We start from the raw sequence: 16,887 nt of genomic DNA, 5'->3' as shown, positions 1-16,887 counted from the left end.
GGGCTTCCTGCTGTGTCTTGTTTGTACTCATACCCTCGGGGCGGACTTTGCAGTTAGTCACGGGGTGGTGGGGGAGGAGATGGTATGACACCAGCTGCTCTTGTTATCTGGGCACCAGCCATCTGGTCTCCCCACAGACTGGGCAGCCCCATGGGAGCTCACCTCTCAGGTCGCTCCTGACCGTCAATAGGGATACCACAGTGGGCTTAGTGGTTATCAGTTGATCCTCTGCCTTTTTCTTGCACATTTCAGTTTTAAGTGGATTTTGCACTTTCTTGTCCATTTTGGTGGTAGTGGTGGTGGCCTGTTGACGTGTAGAGACTGAAAGAGGAGGAGTAAGTGAGGAATTTAACAGAGTTGAGAGCTCGTGGAGTTTGTGAGGGGAAGCATTTCACAGTAGTTTACAGCCCTAGAGAACTGAATGTGGAAAACCCCAGAGCAAGGACCCACAAGATGGCAAAGTATGAGTCATGGCATCAATGAGTTCTAGGTCAAACCAGTCATTAGTGAAGTCGCTCAGTCGTGTCCGACTCTTTGCGACCCCATGGACAGTAGCCTGCACCAGGCTCCTCTGTCCATGGGATTTTCTAGGCAAGAGTACTGGAGTGGGTTGCCATTTCCTCCTCCAGGGAATCTTCCCAACCCAGGGATTGAACCCAGGTCTCCCGCATTGTAGACAGACGCTTTACCGTCTGAGCCACAAGGGTTAGAGATTAGACCAGACATTATGTCATAATTATTGTAAGATGGGGAACTGGTGACCTTCATGAGAGCATCAGATACATACACATATATGCATACTACACACATGTCAATGCAGGCATGTACATGCATGCACACACACTCACACACACAATTTGAAGATGGGAATAAAGACCAGTCACAATCTCATAGATATTCTTCAGGAATGGAGAGACACGGTGTTCAGCTTTTAGTATGTTCCAAAGAAAGGAGAACCTTCTTCATTCACTGACAATTACTGTCTATGAGACACTGTCATGTTTTGGGACCTCCATTGTCCCTCTTAAAGTGTGATGGATCATGGACGACGGATGGAAGGAGTATTCTTACGACTCTCAGGGCTCGGTTGTGTTTAGAAAAACATCCATAGAGATAGGATTTTCACTCGTCCTTCCTCCTGGCCTCTGGGTCCACTTACTTCCTGTGTGTTGGACCTTGAGCAGACGTTATCGGACGTTTCGGGTTGTCATTAAGAACAGGAGTTCACATCGCCGTTTCTGTGAAAGTCACCTTCTCCCTAACGTCTGCAGTGCAGGTCCCTCAACCTTGTTGCCTCCAGTCTTACTTCTGGAGCACTGAGTAGCACCCAGGCAGTTACCGCATAGTGTGGTCACAGTTATCAAGCTGTGGTTCCTAGGTGCGGCCCCTGCCATGGTTTCTGCCAACGTGTTTATCGTACTTTCCTGAGTGCTTCTGTTTCAATATTGACTCGGGCTTTTGTAGCATTCTGTCTGTTTCTAAAGGCTTTGTGTCCCTGCCCAGTAGCTTCTGGTTACACCCTTTGGGAGTCTGGCAGATTTATGGAGAGCAGAGGACATTGGAGGTAGTAGGTAAGAAGTCTTAGCCTTGCCCTCCTGCCACCAGCCCTGAAAGTGCAAAACTGGCAAGTACATGTGGCTCTTGGCATTATGAAAACCTTGCCAAAAATCAAATTAAAATTCCTCTGCTGAGCAGGAAATTAATCACGGCTGAACGCAGTAGACAGGGACTCCTTGTTCAGAAGTGGGACTCCTTGTTCTGTCACTGACTAGTGTTTTATTATCATGTAAATGAGATTAAATGCACAGTGACTGGTGGGGGGTTGAGGAGGAAGGAGAGAAGTGAAAGAGATGAACAGGTTCCTTAAGATTTAAACTTGAGATGCAAAAACGTTTTTATAGCATCTGCTGCTTCTTAATCCATCAACTGCTGAGCAAGGGGAGATCCTCAGCTTCCTGAAACACAGTGATTATTCATCCCATCGCCCTCCTAGGTCACCCACAGTGAGCCAGGCTGTGTGCCAGGTATGAGGGCTAAGTCATGAAAACACCCAGCCGCTGCCTTCCCGGAGTTTATAGTCTGGTAAGAAAGGATACTGTCTGCAAATAACCAGCCAGATAAGAAATGATGTCATAGAATCTAGGATTATTTGGTTGAAAAGTGGCTGAAGTGTATCCTACCAAACTACAAAAGGAATGAATTGGTAAAAGAAAAAATGAGCAGCAGTACAGAACATGGGAAGAAATCTCTGGAATAGAGGTAGCAGGAACTGACCTACAGTCTCGCCAGGACCCTCAGTCAAGTGACTTGACTACATGCAACCTTCAATCCATTCACTCAAGATTCAGATTCCGAAGAGAAGGTTCAGTTCAGTCGCTCCACCGTATCTCACTCTTTGCAACCCCATGGACTGCAGCACACCAGGCCTCCCTGTCCATCACCAACACCCAGAGCTGGCTCAAACTCATGTCCATCGAGTTGGTGATGCCATCCAACCATCTCATCCTCTGTCATCCCTTTCTCCTCCTACCTTCAATCTTTCCCAGCATCGGGGTCTTTTCCAGTGAGTCACTTCTTCCCCTCAGGTGGCCAAAGTTTTGGACTTTCACCTTCAGCATCAGGCCTTCCAATGAATATTAAGGACTGACTTCCTTTAGGATGGACTGGTTGGATCTCTTTGCAGTCCAAGGGACTCTCAAGAGTCTTCTCTAACACCACAGTTCAAAAGCATCAATTCTTTGGCAGTCAGCTTTCTTTATAGTCCAACTCCCACATCCATATATGACTACTAGAAAAACCATAGCTTTGACTAGATGGACCTTTGTTGGCAAAGTAATGTCTCTGCTTTTTAATATGCTCTCTAGGTTGGTCATAACTTTTCTTTCAAAGAGCAAGTATCTTTTAATTTCATGGCTGCAGTAACCATCTGCAATAATTTTGGAGCCCACAAAAATAAAGTCTGTCACTGTTTCCATTGTTTCCCCATCTATTTGCCATGAAGTGATGGGACCAGATGCCATGATCATCAGTTTTTGAATATTCAGTTTTAAGCCAGCTTTTTCACTCTCCTCTTTCACTTTCATCAAGAGGCTCTTTAGTTCCTCTTCACTTTCTACCCTAAGGGTGGTGTTTTCTGCTTATCTGAGGTTATTGATATTTCTGCCGGCAATCGTGATTCCAGCTTGTGCCTCATCCAGCCCCGCATTTCTCATGATGTACTCTGCATATAAGTTAAATAAGCAGGGTGACAATATACAGCCTTGACTTACTCCTTTCCCAATTTGGAACCAGTCTATTGTTCGATCTCCAGTTCTAACTGTTGCTTCTTGACCTGCATACAGATTTCTCAGGAGGCAGGTAAGGTGGTCTGGGAATTCCACTTCTTGAAGGATTTTCCACAGTTTCTTGTGATCTACACAGTCAAAGGCTTTGGTGTAGTCAATAAAGCAGAAGTAGATGTTTTTTCTGGAATTCTCTTGCTTTTTCTATGATCAAACGGACGTTGGCAATTTGATCTCTGGTTCTTCTGCCTTTTCTAAATCCAGCTTGAACATCTGGAAGTTCACGGTTCATGTATTGTTGAAGCCTGGCTTAGAGAATTTTGAGCATTACTTTACTAGCATGTGAGATGAGTGCAATTGTGTGATAGTTTGAGCATTCTTTGACATTGCCTTTCTTAGGGATTGGAATGAAAACTGACCTTTTCCAGTTCTGTGGCCACTGCTGAGTTTTCCAAATTTGCTGGCATACTGAGTGCAGCTTCTGCCTGCTTTGCGGCTGGGGAGAAGCAGAAGACATGAATAGTGCAGCAGAGATCATGGACAATGGCAGAGGGACCTTTACCCAAAGAGCGAATGAGAGCTGTGTGCTGTGCTCAGTCACTCAGTCGTGTCTGACTCCCTGTGACCCCCATGGACTGTAGCCCGCCAGGGTCCTCTGTCCTTGGGGTTTTCCAAGCAAGAATGCCAGAGTGGGTTGCCATTTCCTCTTCCAAGGGATCTTCCCAACACAGGAATTGAACCTACATCTCATCTCCTGCATTGGCAAATGGGTTCTTTACCACTAGAGCCACCTGGAAATGTAGAGCTAAAAAGGTAGAGACTTGAGTGGCCATCAGGGACTTTGTGAAGTTCAGCTGTTGATGTGTCTTCTGGGCCAACAAGCAGGTATGTGTTTATTTGGGGCATACTCTGTGTCGAGGTTGTGATGATCCGAGGCTGTAAGACTTAGCCTCTCTTGCTATTAGGTATGTCAATTCATTGGCACTTCTGTCTTGTTCTCTTGATCCCAGTGTGAGCAGTCCCACCTCATGAGAGAGCATGAGGACGTCCAGGAGCGAACGACACTTCGGTACGAGGAACGCATCACAGAACTGCACAGCATCATCGCTGAGCTCAATAAGAAGATAGACCGTTTGCAAGGCACCACCATCAGGTAGTCAGCTCCAAGTCATGGCTGTCTCTCTGCCCCTCTGGGCAGTAATCTGGGTTTTACGCTTGAAGTCATCCCTATGAATTATGGGCTTCCCTTGTGGCTCAGCTGGTATGAGGGAGACCTGAGTTCGATTCCTGGGTTGGGAAGATTCCCCTGGAGAAGGGAAAGGCTACCCACTCCAGTATTCTGGCCTAAAGAATTCCATGGACTAGTGTAGTCCATGAGGTCACAAAGAGTCAGACACAACTGAGCAGTTTTCACACTTTCTATGAGTTACAAGAGTAACTCATTTATTTATAACTAATATTCTTACAGTTGATAAATATTTTGTCTCTACTATGTCAGCTGTGTGCTTTCCCCTCCATTATTCCGTTTTGACTTTGACCCTCATGGTGACCCTGAAAGGTAGACAGAGTAGGAGTTGTGATGTTCAGTTGACTAGTAAGAAGGTGAGTGAGATGCTTTATTGAGATGCTTTATTAACAGGTTCTGAATGCAACCCCCTCTATCTCCCTTGGGGAATTGGAGAGATTTATGAATGTTGATTTAACTAACTATTACATATGCTTCTTTGTTGTTATTCAGTCACTAAGTTGTATCCAACTCTTTGTGACCCCGTGGACTGCAGCACGCCAGGCTTCCCTGTCCTTCACTATCCCCTGGAGTTTGTTCTAACTCCGTGATTCAGTGATACCTTCGAACCATCTCGTCCTGTCGCCCCCTTCTCTTCCTGCCCTCAGTCTTCCCCATTAGCAGAGTCCTTTTCAGTAAGTTGACTCTTCACATCAGGTGGCCGAAGTATTGGAGCTTCAGCTTAAGCATCAGCTTCAGTTGATGCTAATTAATATTCAGGATTAATTTCCTTTAGGATTGACTGGTTTGATCTCCTGCTGTCCAAGGGACTCTCAAGAGTCTTCTCCAGCACCATAGTTTGAAAGTATCAATTCTTCGGTGCTCAGCCTTCTTTATGGTCCAACTCTCACATCTGTACATGACTACTAGGAAAACCATCACTTTGACAATATGGACCTTTGTCAGCAAAGTGATATCTCTGCTTTTTGATACACTGTCTAGGTTTGTCCTAGGAGCAAATCTTTTTCCAAGGAGCAAATCTTTTAATTCATGGCTGCAGTCATCATCCGCAGTGCAGTGATTCTGAGGCCCAAGAAAATAGCATATGCTTCTAGATAATCTAAAATTTGTTTGAGCTCAGTTGACTTGCCAATGTTGGCATAGTGTCATACAAACTCCTAAGGGATGGGGCAAGATTTGATCCATCACTTGATTGGTGAAAACCCTGGGGCTTAAAAATGTTAAGCAACTACTTTTAAGTTACCCTTAGCAAAGGGGATAGGTGGAGTTAGAACCCACAGCATCTCTGCCTTTATTCAGTTTTTTTTCCATAAAAGTAATTGTTGGGGTTTCTGCCTTCCTTGCTCATCAGTCAGTTGGCCCCAAAGTCTCCTGCACAAAGCTGTGTCTGCCCGTTTTTGAGAAGAGGGTTTGCTTAAAGTGACTTACTGAGCCAAGGATAAGAATTTTTATCTTCCTGCCCATGCTCAGAGAGTAGCCCTGAGGGAAACAAATGGTTGGCATCTGCTTTTATGGAGAAGAGTGCTTTGTTCTCTGACTATTTTTACAGGCCACAATTAAGACCGTTTTAAAGCTTCTATCCCTCTAGAAGTCCTGGGTCAGAAGACATTTTAGATGTGTTTTGTTCCAACTCAGAGTCACAGTAATGATGGAGCTACTTGATGAGGGTACTTGGGGGCCTCTGTTTCTGGGCAAAGTTGTGGAAAAATTTGCTGTTAATTGGAGCCACACAGTACATCTCATATTCCAGTTTAGAACCTCAAGGACTTTAAATTGTATCCTGGTCTTCAGTGATTGTAGGTTAGAAGAGCAGAGAAGAATTTCAGTCCAAAGAAATGATTATAGCAGACTTAAAGGAGGCTGACAGAGTACATTGGCAAATTCGTAATTTCCATTAAAAACATATTGCTCTTTTAAAGTCTTGAGAAGGTGAAAGCAAATGGGCTTAGTGAGTTGTGAAAAAAAATGCATCACATGTCACCTGGAAAACTCAATTTCACGATGTTTAGATTAAATTTAATGGCCAAACTGTTTTGTATTAACATACCCTCTTATTTAAAGGAAGATTGCGTCTGTACAGATGTAACATTAAATTCTGCCTGTTTTCATTATGTAAATGAGCCAGCTCCTCCTTGAGGAGAGGACCCCCTGCGTGGCTGGAAGATGAGCAGACATGTGGGCCAGGCTCTTCTTGTCCTCCGAGCTCTAGTGGCTAAGGCACCTCGCTGGCCACCGCCACTCAGGTCCAAAGATGCTATAGTTGACCCAGTACAGAGGTGCCAAATGCCTTGGACTTTTTCTTGTATCCCGGGTGTAGAGAATTGTCATGCTAATCTGGTACAATCCTGGTACCTTTGAGACTTTCTTGTCGCTTTAGTCTGGGCCTGAGTTAGGAATTTATTGGAAGAGCTGAAAAATCATTAATTAGGGAATGGTTTATGATGTATCCACATGGAACCCATACTGAATTGCATAAGAGAAAAGATGTGACAGTTTCATAGTTTAAAATATTTATCTCCAGTCACAATCAGAGAACTAGAGACCTTCTGTGACTGCCCTGGGAGACTTTCCCACCTCTTATAGCCACAGGGCTAATGTAGTCAATAATCAGACACTGCAGTTTGCTGAATTCCAATGTAAGTTGAATTCAGAGCCACAGCAGATCTCTTAGGTTAAAGATTAAGCACTGACAGGAAAAGATGAAATGGTGAGAATTTGAATGGAGATATTGGGTAGATTCAAATAAATTAAGATACCTAGAGCCTGCAAACTCCACTGAGCTTCCCCTCCTGCAGAAGCAGTCTCCCTCCCTGTCTGATCAAGTTAGTCCTTCTTTGCTTGGAGGCTCTGTAGCAGGCTGAACCCAGGTAGAGGGTACCAGATATAGTCATACCTCACTGCTACTCCATTCTTCTTTATCTTTAGGCCCAAAAGTAGCTAAATTCAATCATGCCCCAGGGGGATAAGCAGAAAATCCAACCTTGGAAGATACAAGTAAGATTGTATTCATTTATAGTCACAGAAACTTGAGAAGAATGTGTGTAGGATTAGGACCTACGTGTCCTAGACCAGGGAAATAAGAATATAGTGTTGGGTTGATGATTATTTATTGATATCACTGTTCCTATTAGAGATTCTGGATTTAGTATGTTAGCTTCAGCAGTTTTATTAAATAAAACTAGATTCATTGGAGGATTACATTAAATAATGTTGAAATGCCTAGTGTAACATAGTCCAGAGGCCATGGCGATCAGGAATAACGTCATTAAAATGGGGTTTTTGATGCCACTTCACTACTGGAGTCAGTGCAGGCATGGCTACTGTGCTTGTCAACAGGACTACAGTAGTAATCAAATAATTCGACCCATAGAGATTTTTGATAATGTAGAATCGATCATGGAGTCTTTAGTTTTGATATAAATGGATTCATTGGAAAAGACTCTGATGCTGGGAGGGATTGGGAGCAGGAGGAGAAGGGGACGACAGAGGATGAGATGGCTGGATGGCATCACTGACTCGATGGACATGAGTCTGAGTGAACTCTGGGAGTTGGTGATGGACAGGGAGGCCTGGCGTGCTGCAATTCATGGGGTCACAAAGAGTCGGACGTGACTGAGTGACTGAACTGAACTGAACTGATACTAAAGTTTTACTTGATCTTTGTAATTGAAAAATCTCTGGTCTGGTGAACAAGGACTTGACCTCGCACTGTGCTATATGACCTCTTATCCAGTTCCCTTACCAGACCTCCTTCACAGATCCAGAACTCTTTAATGAAGATGTTTATAATCTTGTCACAAGTGGGTACAGTCCATCTTCTTTCTACCCATTTTACAGGGGAGACTGTACAGTAGGAAAAAGAGATACCCACATTCTGGGCTAATTATTCGCTCTGAGCAGATGTTAGCCCCTGGGATCCAAAAATACCTGTACTCTTCCAGTCTAAATGAAGATTGATGAAGATACATTAGTCAGCTGAGGCTGCTGTAACAAAATACTGTAGACCGGTGGCTTAGACAATAGGAATTTATTTGCCACAGTTTTGGAATCTGGAAAGTCCAAAGTCAAAGTGCCAACCAATTCATTTCTTCAGTGAGTGTTGTCTTCCTGTCCTCCTGAAGGCTTCCTTCTCACCATGCCCTCACATGGCAGGAAGAGAGGGAAAAGGCAAGCTCTGTTATTTCATAAGGGTACAAATCCCATCGTGAGGGATCCCATCAGATCTAATTATATCTCAAAGGTCCCATCCAGATACCATCACTTTGAAGGTTAGGACTGCAACATAGAATTGGGGTGGTAGTAACAATATGAACAATAACACATAATTCAGTCCATACTACATCAGGTGACAAGTGGCATCATCAATAAATCTCATAGTGGACCTAGGCTACCATTGTATCCCATCCAGGTGGTAACATTTTTAAAATCCCTGTACATGTGGTAAATGCTCCCAACTGGCAACAAGACATGGTCCTGCTTTTCTGGCTTCAGGAACCAAGAAGTGGAAATACAAGTGGCTCCTCTCATTCTTACACCTAAAAGCCCACTTAAAAAATGATTGCTTTCCCTCTTGGTAACTTTGAGCTCTGCTAGTTTTAGAAGTTTCATTCCCAAGGGAACGATGACTGGCAAACAGCAGTGATTCCATTGCTGCCACTTAGCCCTTGGGACATCTCATGTCACTGAAACAACAGGCAGTGAAGGGAGTGACTATACTAGCGGGATCCCAACTCTCCAGGGGAAACTGGATTGTAACTGTACCATGAGGCAGGGAGGACTGTGTATGGAACTCACAGGATTCCCTAGCATACCTCCTGGATGTTGCCCAGTGATACAAGTTAGTAAATTAAAGGATTACAGTACAGGTCAGTCCACCTAGGGCCAGACCCCTAAGTGGGTCTGCATAATTTCTTGCTTGTTTATGCATATATGCAATTTCCTTTTTACTTTCTGGTTTTCTCCCATTATATATGGTGAGTTGTTATTGGTAAAACGTAGCATGTAATAGTTGGGCTACATGATTTAGGTGAATTTGCCATTAAACTAGAAGAGGAAAGGTCACCCAGCCATGGATATAAATGGGACTTTGGGTCTCCCATTTCGATAAGAAGGTGAGTACATTTATTAATACGATTGAACAAGGGATAGTTACAGAAGCTTGATGGTATCGTTATAGCCATTTGGAACTGAATATGTGTGAGAGGATGCATTTGGTTGTCAAGGAGCCAAAGACAGTAGGTTACAGTGCATGTTGCTTGTGCCTGGTTCCGTTCCCACACCTCCTCTGTAGTCCCCCCAAATCAAAGAAGACTGACCCTAGGGACTACCTCCCAAACTCCCTTAACTCTGGGATAGTTTTGGATCTGCCAGGTCTGGAAGGCAGTGAGAAGGTGGGGCCGTCATTGTGGCTTTGGTGAGCATGAAGACCCTGCGCTGACCAGCCTGAGCCTGAGCTGTGGGCAGGAGTGGGGCAGCAGCAGTCTCTCAATCACAGCTCTGATGCCAAGGCTGACAGCACCAGCTGCCCCCCACCCTGCCTTCTTTTCTCTGGTCCTTCCAACTGCCTAAATTAAATCCTGCTTGAAACATCCAAAAGCATTTGTTTTCCTAACTGAACCCTGCCTAATGCATCCTAAATCTCATCTGCTTGGAATAAACAGTTTGTATTTATGGCCTTCTAAAAATATTTACTCATGAATATCTTAAACAAATTGGATCATATAGCACACACTGTTTTGTAATAGGTGCTTTTTCACTTAACTCTATGTTCTGAGTGGCTTTGTTTTAATGCTCATCTGAGTTGGGGGGATTGTATAATGAGATGGATAAAATGGAAAAATATGTCAGTAGCTCACTTTGCATCTGGGGGAGGGGGCAAAAAAAAAAGATGTCTAAGCAGATTGTTTCCCAAGGAGATTATTTTCTTTTCCCAAAAGCTGCTCTCATAACATCAACCTTTCACTGCCAACTCTGAGTAGTCCATGATTTCTGCTTCATTTCCCATTTGCTTGTTAGCCCACAGCTGTCTGGCTTCTGACCCCAGTGGTTTGCCAAATTCCTTTTGCTATGAACTGAACTGTGCTATGCCTCGCCTCCAGTTCGTGTGATGAAACCCTCTATGTGACAGTGTTTGGAGATGGAATGTAGTTGAGTCAAGGTCATGAAGTTGCGGTCACGTGACAGGATTAGTGACCCCAGAGAGCTCACTTGCTCTCCTGCTCTTTCCCTGCCATGTGAGGGTACACGGAGAAGGCAGCCATCTGCAGGCCAGGAAGAGAGCCCTCACCGGGAACCAGCCGTGCCGGCACCTTGATTTTGGACCACCAGCCAAAGTCCGCTGCTGCTGCTGCTGCTGCTAAGTCGCGTCAGTCGTGTCCAACTCTGTGCGACCCCATAGATGGCAGCCCACCAGGCTCCGCCATCCTCGGGATTCTCCAGGCAAGAACACTGGAGTGGGTTGCCATTTCCTTCTCCAACCCAACTGAAGTCTAAAACTATGAAAAAATAGATTTCTGTCATTTAAGCTTGTCTATGGTACTTTGTTACAGCAGCATAAGCTAAGAGACTTTTTTGAAAATCACCAGTGATTTCTTAACTGAAAAATTTGGTGAGTTTTTTCTTGTTACTGGCCCTTTTCCTAAATTTAACCCTAAATCCTGCTTCCCTTCTCGAACCTCCCTAACCCTGCAGGTCCTAGATCTTCTCCTCTTTCCCTAAGAGCCATCCTCAGCTTTGGCCCTTACCCTGGGCTCTCCCCCATCCTTTTCACCAGGATGGCTGCACCCCTAAAGCACTGACCCCTCCTGTTTATATCACTCGCACATTGGCATTTAACCCTTGTGCTTCTTCGTCTGCAGAGTGCCCCTCCTCTGGTGACTGAGCGAGTATCCAGAGCCTCTGTGTGCTCACATAGTCCAGTCTCTCAAATCTCGTGCCCATACGGTGTGCCTGGCCCTTCCCCTGGTCTTTAGGCCCACACTTTGGCCTGTGTGGTGCAGCTGTCTGTCCCTCTTCATGTTGCTGCATCTCAAACAGTGTAACCAAAACCTCTTTGTCTCCCAGCAAAACTTGTTGTTCTGATTAGCTTGTGGCCTAAAGAATAAAATATGAAATAAAAATAAAACCTAGAAAGATAAGGTGGGTTTTTCTCTCTCCATATTTTCTTATATGGTGTACATTCCACCCTTGTTCACTATTTGAAGTGTTTGAATACGGATCCTTTATCAGATCTTGTTAAAACTGGTACTCATGGCTGACAAGGGTGAATTATTATACACATAGGAGAGCATTTCAGAGTCCCGTTTGTTCAGTTAGTCATCGTAAGTTTCCTAGATGAGTCTGAACTTCCTCTGTGCTGTATGGGAAAACAAGAGGTATTTACTCATCACTTATTCACTGCTATAGATCCTTTAAGAGAACTGAAAAGAATACCTTGTATCTAAAACATCTTTGTTCTTTAAAGAAATGATGGCTGTTTCAGGGCAATTCTGCCTTTAAATGCAGAGACCAAGTGTGTTCCAAAAGAAAAAGCAAAAACAAAGTCAGGTAGGCTCAGTGGGCTGGCCACCGTTGACTGACAGCTCCCAAGGCATGTCCATTTGGATCTTGTTCACCAGTTACTCCAATCCAGTGACAAGGCATGAATGTGCACCCCAAAATAAGATAGGTATAGGGATTGCTTCTGAAGTAACATTTTTATCAAATGCTGCTGATTCCACAGGACTTTAGCTTGAGGTCTGGAAAGCATGGTAAGAGTTAAACTTTCATTGACTTTTATCATCATTGAAATGATCAATTAGATCATTTCACCTCTAGCTAAGAATGAGGAAGAATCTTAAAAAAAATCTTTTCCTTAAGCCATCACATTATTGTTCTGTTTGTAGTAAATTTAGGAATTAGGCTGTATTGCTAACTGGTTGGATAATCTTAGGTAAGTCGCTTAGCCTCTAGGAGTGTCCGTGGTCTTATTTGTAAAACAAAGGTATTGATCCTGGCTTAAGTGATCACCAGGATCCCTGCCAGTCTGCCACTCTGTTACTTTTCTGCCTCTGCTAGTTAAGCAGGTGTGTATACAGCCTAACTGGAGAAGGCAATGGCAACCCACTCCAGTATTCTTGCCTGGAGAATCCCAGGGACAGAGGAGCCTAGTGGGCTGCCGTCTATGGGGTCGCACAGAGTCGGACACGACTGACGCGCCGCAGCAGCAGCAGCATACAGCCTAATGCATGCCTCAGGAGTGTTTTGTTGTTGCTGCTGCTGCTGTTATTGAGCTAGTAGCAAGCTTTAATCACTGCAACTCTAAACTGAGTGACTTGGAATCACTTCACAAATGCTTCTAAGTGAATGAAATGATGTACCATTAGAATCCTGAGATGACCCTCTATGTGCCAAAAAAAAAAAAAACACCTGGTAACTTTCTAATTCCATAATTATGAAAAAGCAGAGACATCACTTTGCCAACCAAGCTATGGTTTTCCAATAGTCATGTGTGGATGTGAGAGTTGGACCATAAAGAAAACTGAGAGCCAAAGAATTGATGTTTTCAATTTGTGGTGTTGGAGAAAACTTTTGAGAGGCACTTGGACAGCAAGGAGATCAAGCCAGTCAATCCTAAAGGAAATCAGCCCTGAATATTTATCAGAAGAACTGATGCTGAAGCTACAATACTTTGGCCACCTGATACAAAGAGCCAACTCATTGGAAAAGACCCTTATGCTGAGGAAAATTGACGGCAGGAGGAGAAGGGGGCAACAGAGGATGAGATGGTTGGATCGCATCACCGACTCAATGGACATGAGCTTGAGTAAACTCCGGGAGATAGTGGAGAACAGGGAAGCCTGGCGTGCTGCAATCCATGGGGTTGCAAAGAGTCAGACACCACCGATTGACTGAAGAACAACAGTTAAGAAACTACCACAATAGCATAGAATTAGCAATATTTATCAGTTTATCAAAGCTTCTGTTTTTTTAACTTAATTTGACTACTACTTGGACCTTTTCATATTTTCTTCCTTTTTATCTTCAGCATTGGCAGTTAGTGTTCTGCAGATCAGGCATCTTTTTCCCCAAAGAAATAAGATAAATCACTTACCAAGAGTTAGTGTCTACACCGTGAAAGGAAGCAAACAGTGAAGTCACTTTGAGATGCTGATGCTGTGTGTCATTCACACCTTGACCAGTTAGGTGAGCCTGCTGCTCAGAGGAACCTTGAAAAAACTCCTCAAATTCTTGTCTTTGTAAAACTGCCATGGACCTGCAGGGTTTTTGTTGGTTTGTTTTTTTTTTTTTAACTTTTTGTTCCCATTGCTCTGGATGGACCAGTGCTTCTGACTAAAACAATAGGGAGAGCCCCCAGCATCCTTCTCCTCCATATGTTGACGTCCCAAATTGTCCGGCAGCTTACAGAGTGCTTGGAGCACACTGGTTTTTGTCATTTCCCAGTTCCTGCCGGTAAGGATGTTGAGAGGGCAAAGATAGATGGCTCCATGGTTTTTTACAAAAGTCAGTAAGAGAAATAGGGCTATACAAACTTTCTTATATTTAGGTTTAACCTTTCAGTGCCTCATTTTGGGGGCACAAGACTGCACACAATCTCCTCACAAGGTTGATTTCTACCTCTGTTTCCTCTGTTTGCTCACGTAGTGTTGTACTATAACCTTCCTTATGATACCCTAAGGGGGATCCTTCACCAGGGGTGATATGTGCTCACCTCAGCCCCTCCCTGTGGGGTCGAGAACACAGACCGTCTATACTTCCCTGCTGCCTGTTTGATCTGTTTCCATAAAAGATCTCACAACACTTACTCCTTCCCCTGAATTCCTTGACTTCACACATTATTTTACATTTATTTCCACCATTTGACCCTGATTGTTTGCCTTCTTCAATACAATAAGTTTTGCTTCTGGCCAATATTGCCCACTCAGCAAGTGGCCTGAGTGTTCCTCCAGCCTCAGGGTTCCATCCTGCACCCTGATTTGGCTTCAGCTATCCGTCCCCTCTGTCCCAAGCTCCACACACCCAAGTTCACATCCACGGGCTCCCCTGAGGCTCTGCATGTGCCCATGCACGCTCATGACCTATCTAAAATGGCTCACCTTCAGACTCTTCTGTAGTACTGCTTCATCCTGGAAGTCCTCCCTGGTCACTGCCCACCTGCAGCCCCAGAGCTGCAGTCCACCCAGAGCATCCTTTTTAGGGTAGAATTAGTTGTGAACATGTGTGTGTGCGCTACGTCGCTTTCACCGCCAGACTCCTCTGTCCATGGGATTCTCCAGGCAAGAACACTGGAGTGGGTTGCTGTGCCCTTCTCTATGCTCTCTCTCCCTGGCCCAGGGATCAGACCTGCATCTCTTACGTCTCTGCATTGGCAGGCGGGTTCTTACCACTAGAGCCACATGAGAAGCCCAGTTGTGAACATAAAATTTGACTCCCAAAAGAGCAGCATCAACTTGGTTTTCGCTTTCCTGTCCTTGTCTTGATGCTCAAATACCTTGAAAGAGCATTCTTGGCTTGCATTTCATGACACTGAAAGTCTCTGCCTTAAGGTGACATTTCTCAGGTGGTATCATTCTTCAGTGTGTGGTCTCACCTTAGTAAGGAATGTTCCCTTCCTTACTGAATGCTTCCTTCTCCCACCCCTTCCGTTTTCACTTCTTTATAAAACCTATCCTAATAAAGTAATTTTTTTTTACAAAGCAGGAGATTTGGCAGGCACTAGATGTTTGGGACCTGCCAAGCCAAGACAGTTGAAGGTGGCTATAAAAGATTTTGCAAATACCATTTACATCAGAGGTACAGCAGCAGCTTTTTTGGCTGAAAAACAGTCTCAGCCAAGCTGAAGCTGATTACATTGGCCATGCAACAAAGGTAATTTATTCATTATACCCAAAATCTCCCATTAACTAAAATCAGGATTTCAATTGCTGATTGAAAGGAAGCTGATGGATCAGAGCACAATTACCCTCTAGACCAAAAAGGTGGTGACGCTTAAGAGTTCTTTCTAATTGTTTTTCTTTCCTAAGCCTAATTACTGTTGGCTGTGCAAATATCTAATAATTAACTTATTCATATAACATTAACCTATATTTTTTTCCCATTACCACTCCCATTCTAATTCACATTCTGCATGCCTGCTGGTTTTATATCTGTTTAAAGTCTTCCTAGATTTCTGTGTGGCTTTTATCAGAAATACTTTATAAAGCAAGGGCTCAGCTGAATTCTTTCCCTGAGAGGACGGGTGTTCATTTCTTGAGAAAACCAAGAACTCTGGAGAGTTCTTCCCATTTCTCTGGTATAGATGTGTCTCCTGAGCTTCAGATGGCATTTGCCTCTTCCCCAAGTCTCACCGATCACCACTCACCATCTTGGCCCACCCAAAACTGTGGACTTTCTGCCCTTACCCTCCGATTGTCAGCAACTTAATGTGAATGCCAGGGTAAGAGAATTTCTTCCTTTCTTCACAGACACCCTCCCCCTGGGGCTGAGAAGACACCTTCGGACTTTACTCATAATTAAACCCCCTGAAAATTTTCTTTTCTGGCTCACTTGCAAAATACATCAAAGAAGATTAATTTTTGCTCTCTACTTGTCTGTATCATGTGTGTGTGTAGTGATGGCGGTGGCGTGGGAAGGAGGTCTGTGTGTACTTTGAAATACATACTGCAATTGTAACTTTTCTTAGCTTGCCCATGACTAATTCAGAGCCCAAAGGTTACAAGGGATCCATGAGGGGCTGAGAAGGGAGTGAGTGTGTTTGTGCAGATGAAACACGGATGAATTTCAAAGTTATCTTCCTACTAGCAAAGGCAGAGTGAAGGAAACAGACCATTGAGTGCTGCTCACTCACTCACTGATCTTCCCCCTCACCCCATTCTCCTTTCCTGTCCCCTAACTCCACTTACTTCTTTTAGAGAAACTAAGTGTGGTTTTTCTCAGACACGCTGACCCCTACACCTCTCAGAGCACTGGTTTCAATCTGCACAGACAGGATGCTGGTTTTCCAGTCTCTGTAACCTCAGCAGCCCTTCTGTTCTCTTCCCAGAAGGAAGCACAGCGTGGGGCTCTGGTGGTGATGCTCTGAGTCACTCCTTTTCACTAGGCCCTTGATGGTCCTGCTCACTGTAGCCTCAGTGCTAGGAACCTCAGTTCTTCTTTGCCTTGGAATTTGAGGAGGTGAAGAAGCCTACTTTCTTTAGGAAATGTTTGAAGGGGGGAGTTTTCTGTAAGGCTGATACACGAGTCTTGTCGGGTGTGTGGGTTTGGATATGGAAACTTTCAGTGTCAAACACGGCCAATCTAGTTATCCTGAAAGGAATCCTGGTCCATGGGGCCTCGAGAGGAGAGCTGTCTGTTTGTGTTCTG

The 16,887-nt window shown here is 44.3% G+C and overlaps 1 protein-coding gene across 4 annotated transcripts in view; it reads left to right on the top strand.

Moving 5' to 3' along the window:
• Positions 1 to 16,887, top strand: part of MCC (MCC regulator of Wnt signaling pathway) — a 424,575-nt gene that overhangs the window by 310,525 nt on the left and 97,163 nt on the right. For all 4 annotated transcript variants that reach the window (XM_086323343.1, XM_086323344.1, XM_086323345.1 and 1 more), the window contains one exon: positions 4,292 to 4,434. In XM_086323343.1, the coding sequence (XP_086179469.1) occupies positions 4,292 to 4,434 (143 nt within the window). The remainder of the gene's footprint in view (positions 1 to 4,291; positions 4,435 to 16,887) is intronic.

Source organism: Bos grunniens, chromosome 10, assembly GCF_055505025.1.
Source record: "Bos grunniens cultivar Pamir isolate PY7600 chromosome 10, Bosgru_T2T1.0, whole genome shotgun sequence".
NCBI lineage: Eukaryota > Metazoa > Chordata > Mammalia > Artiodactyla > Bovidae > Bos > Bos grunniens.
This window is presented reverse-complemented; position numbering and strand designations above follow the sequence as displayed.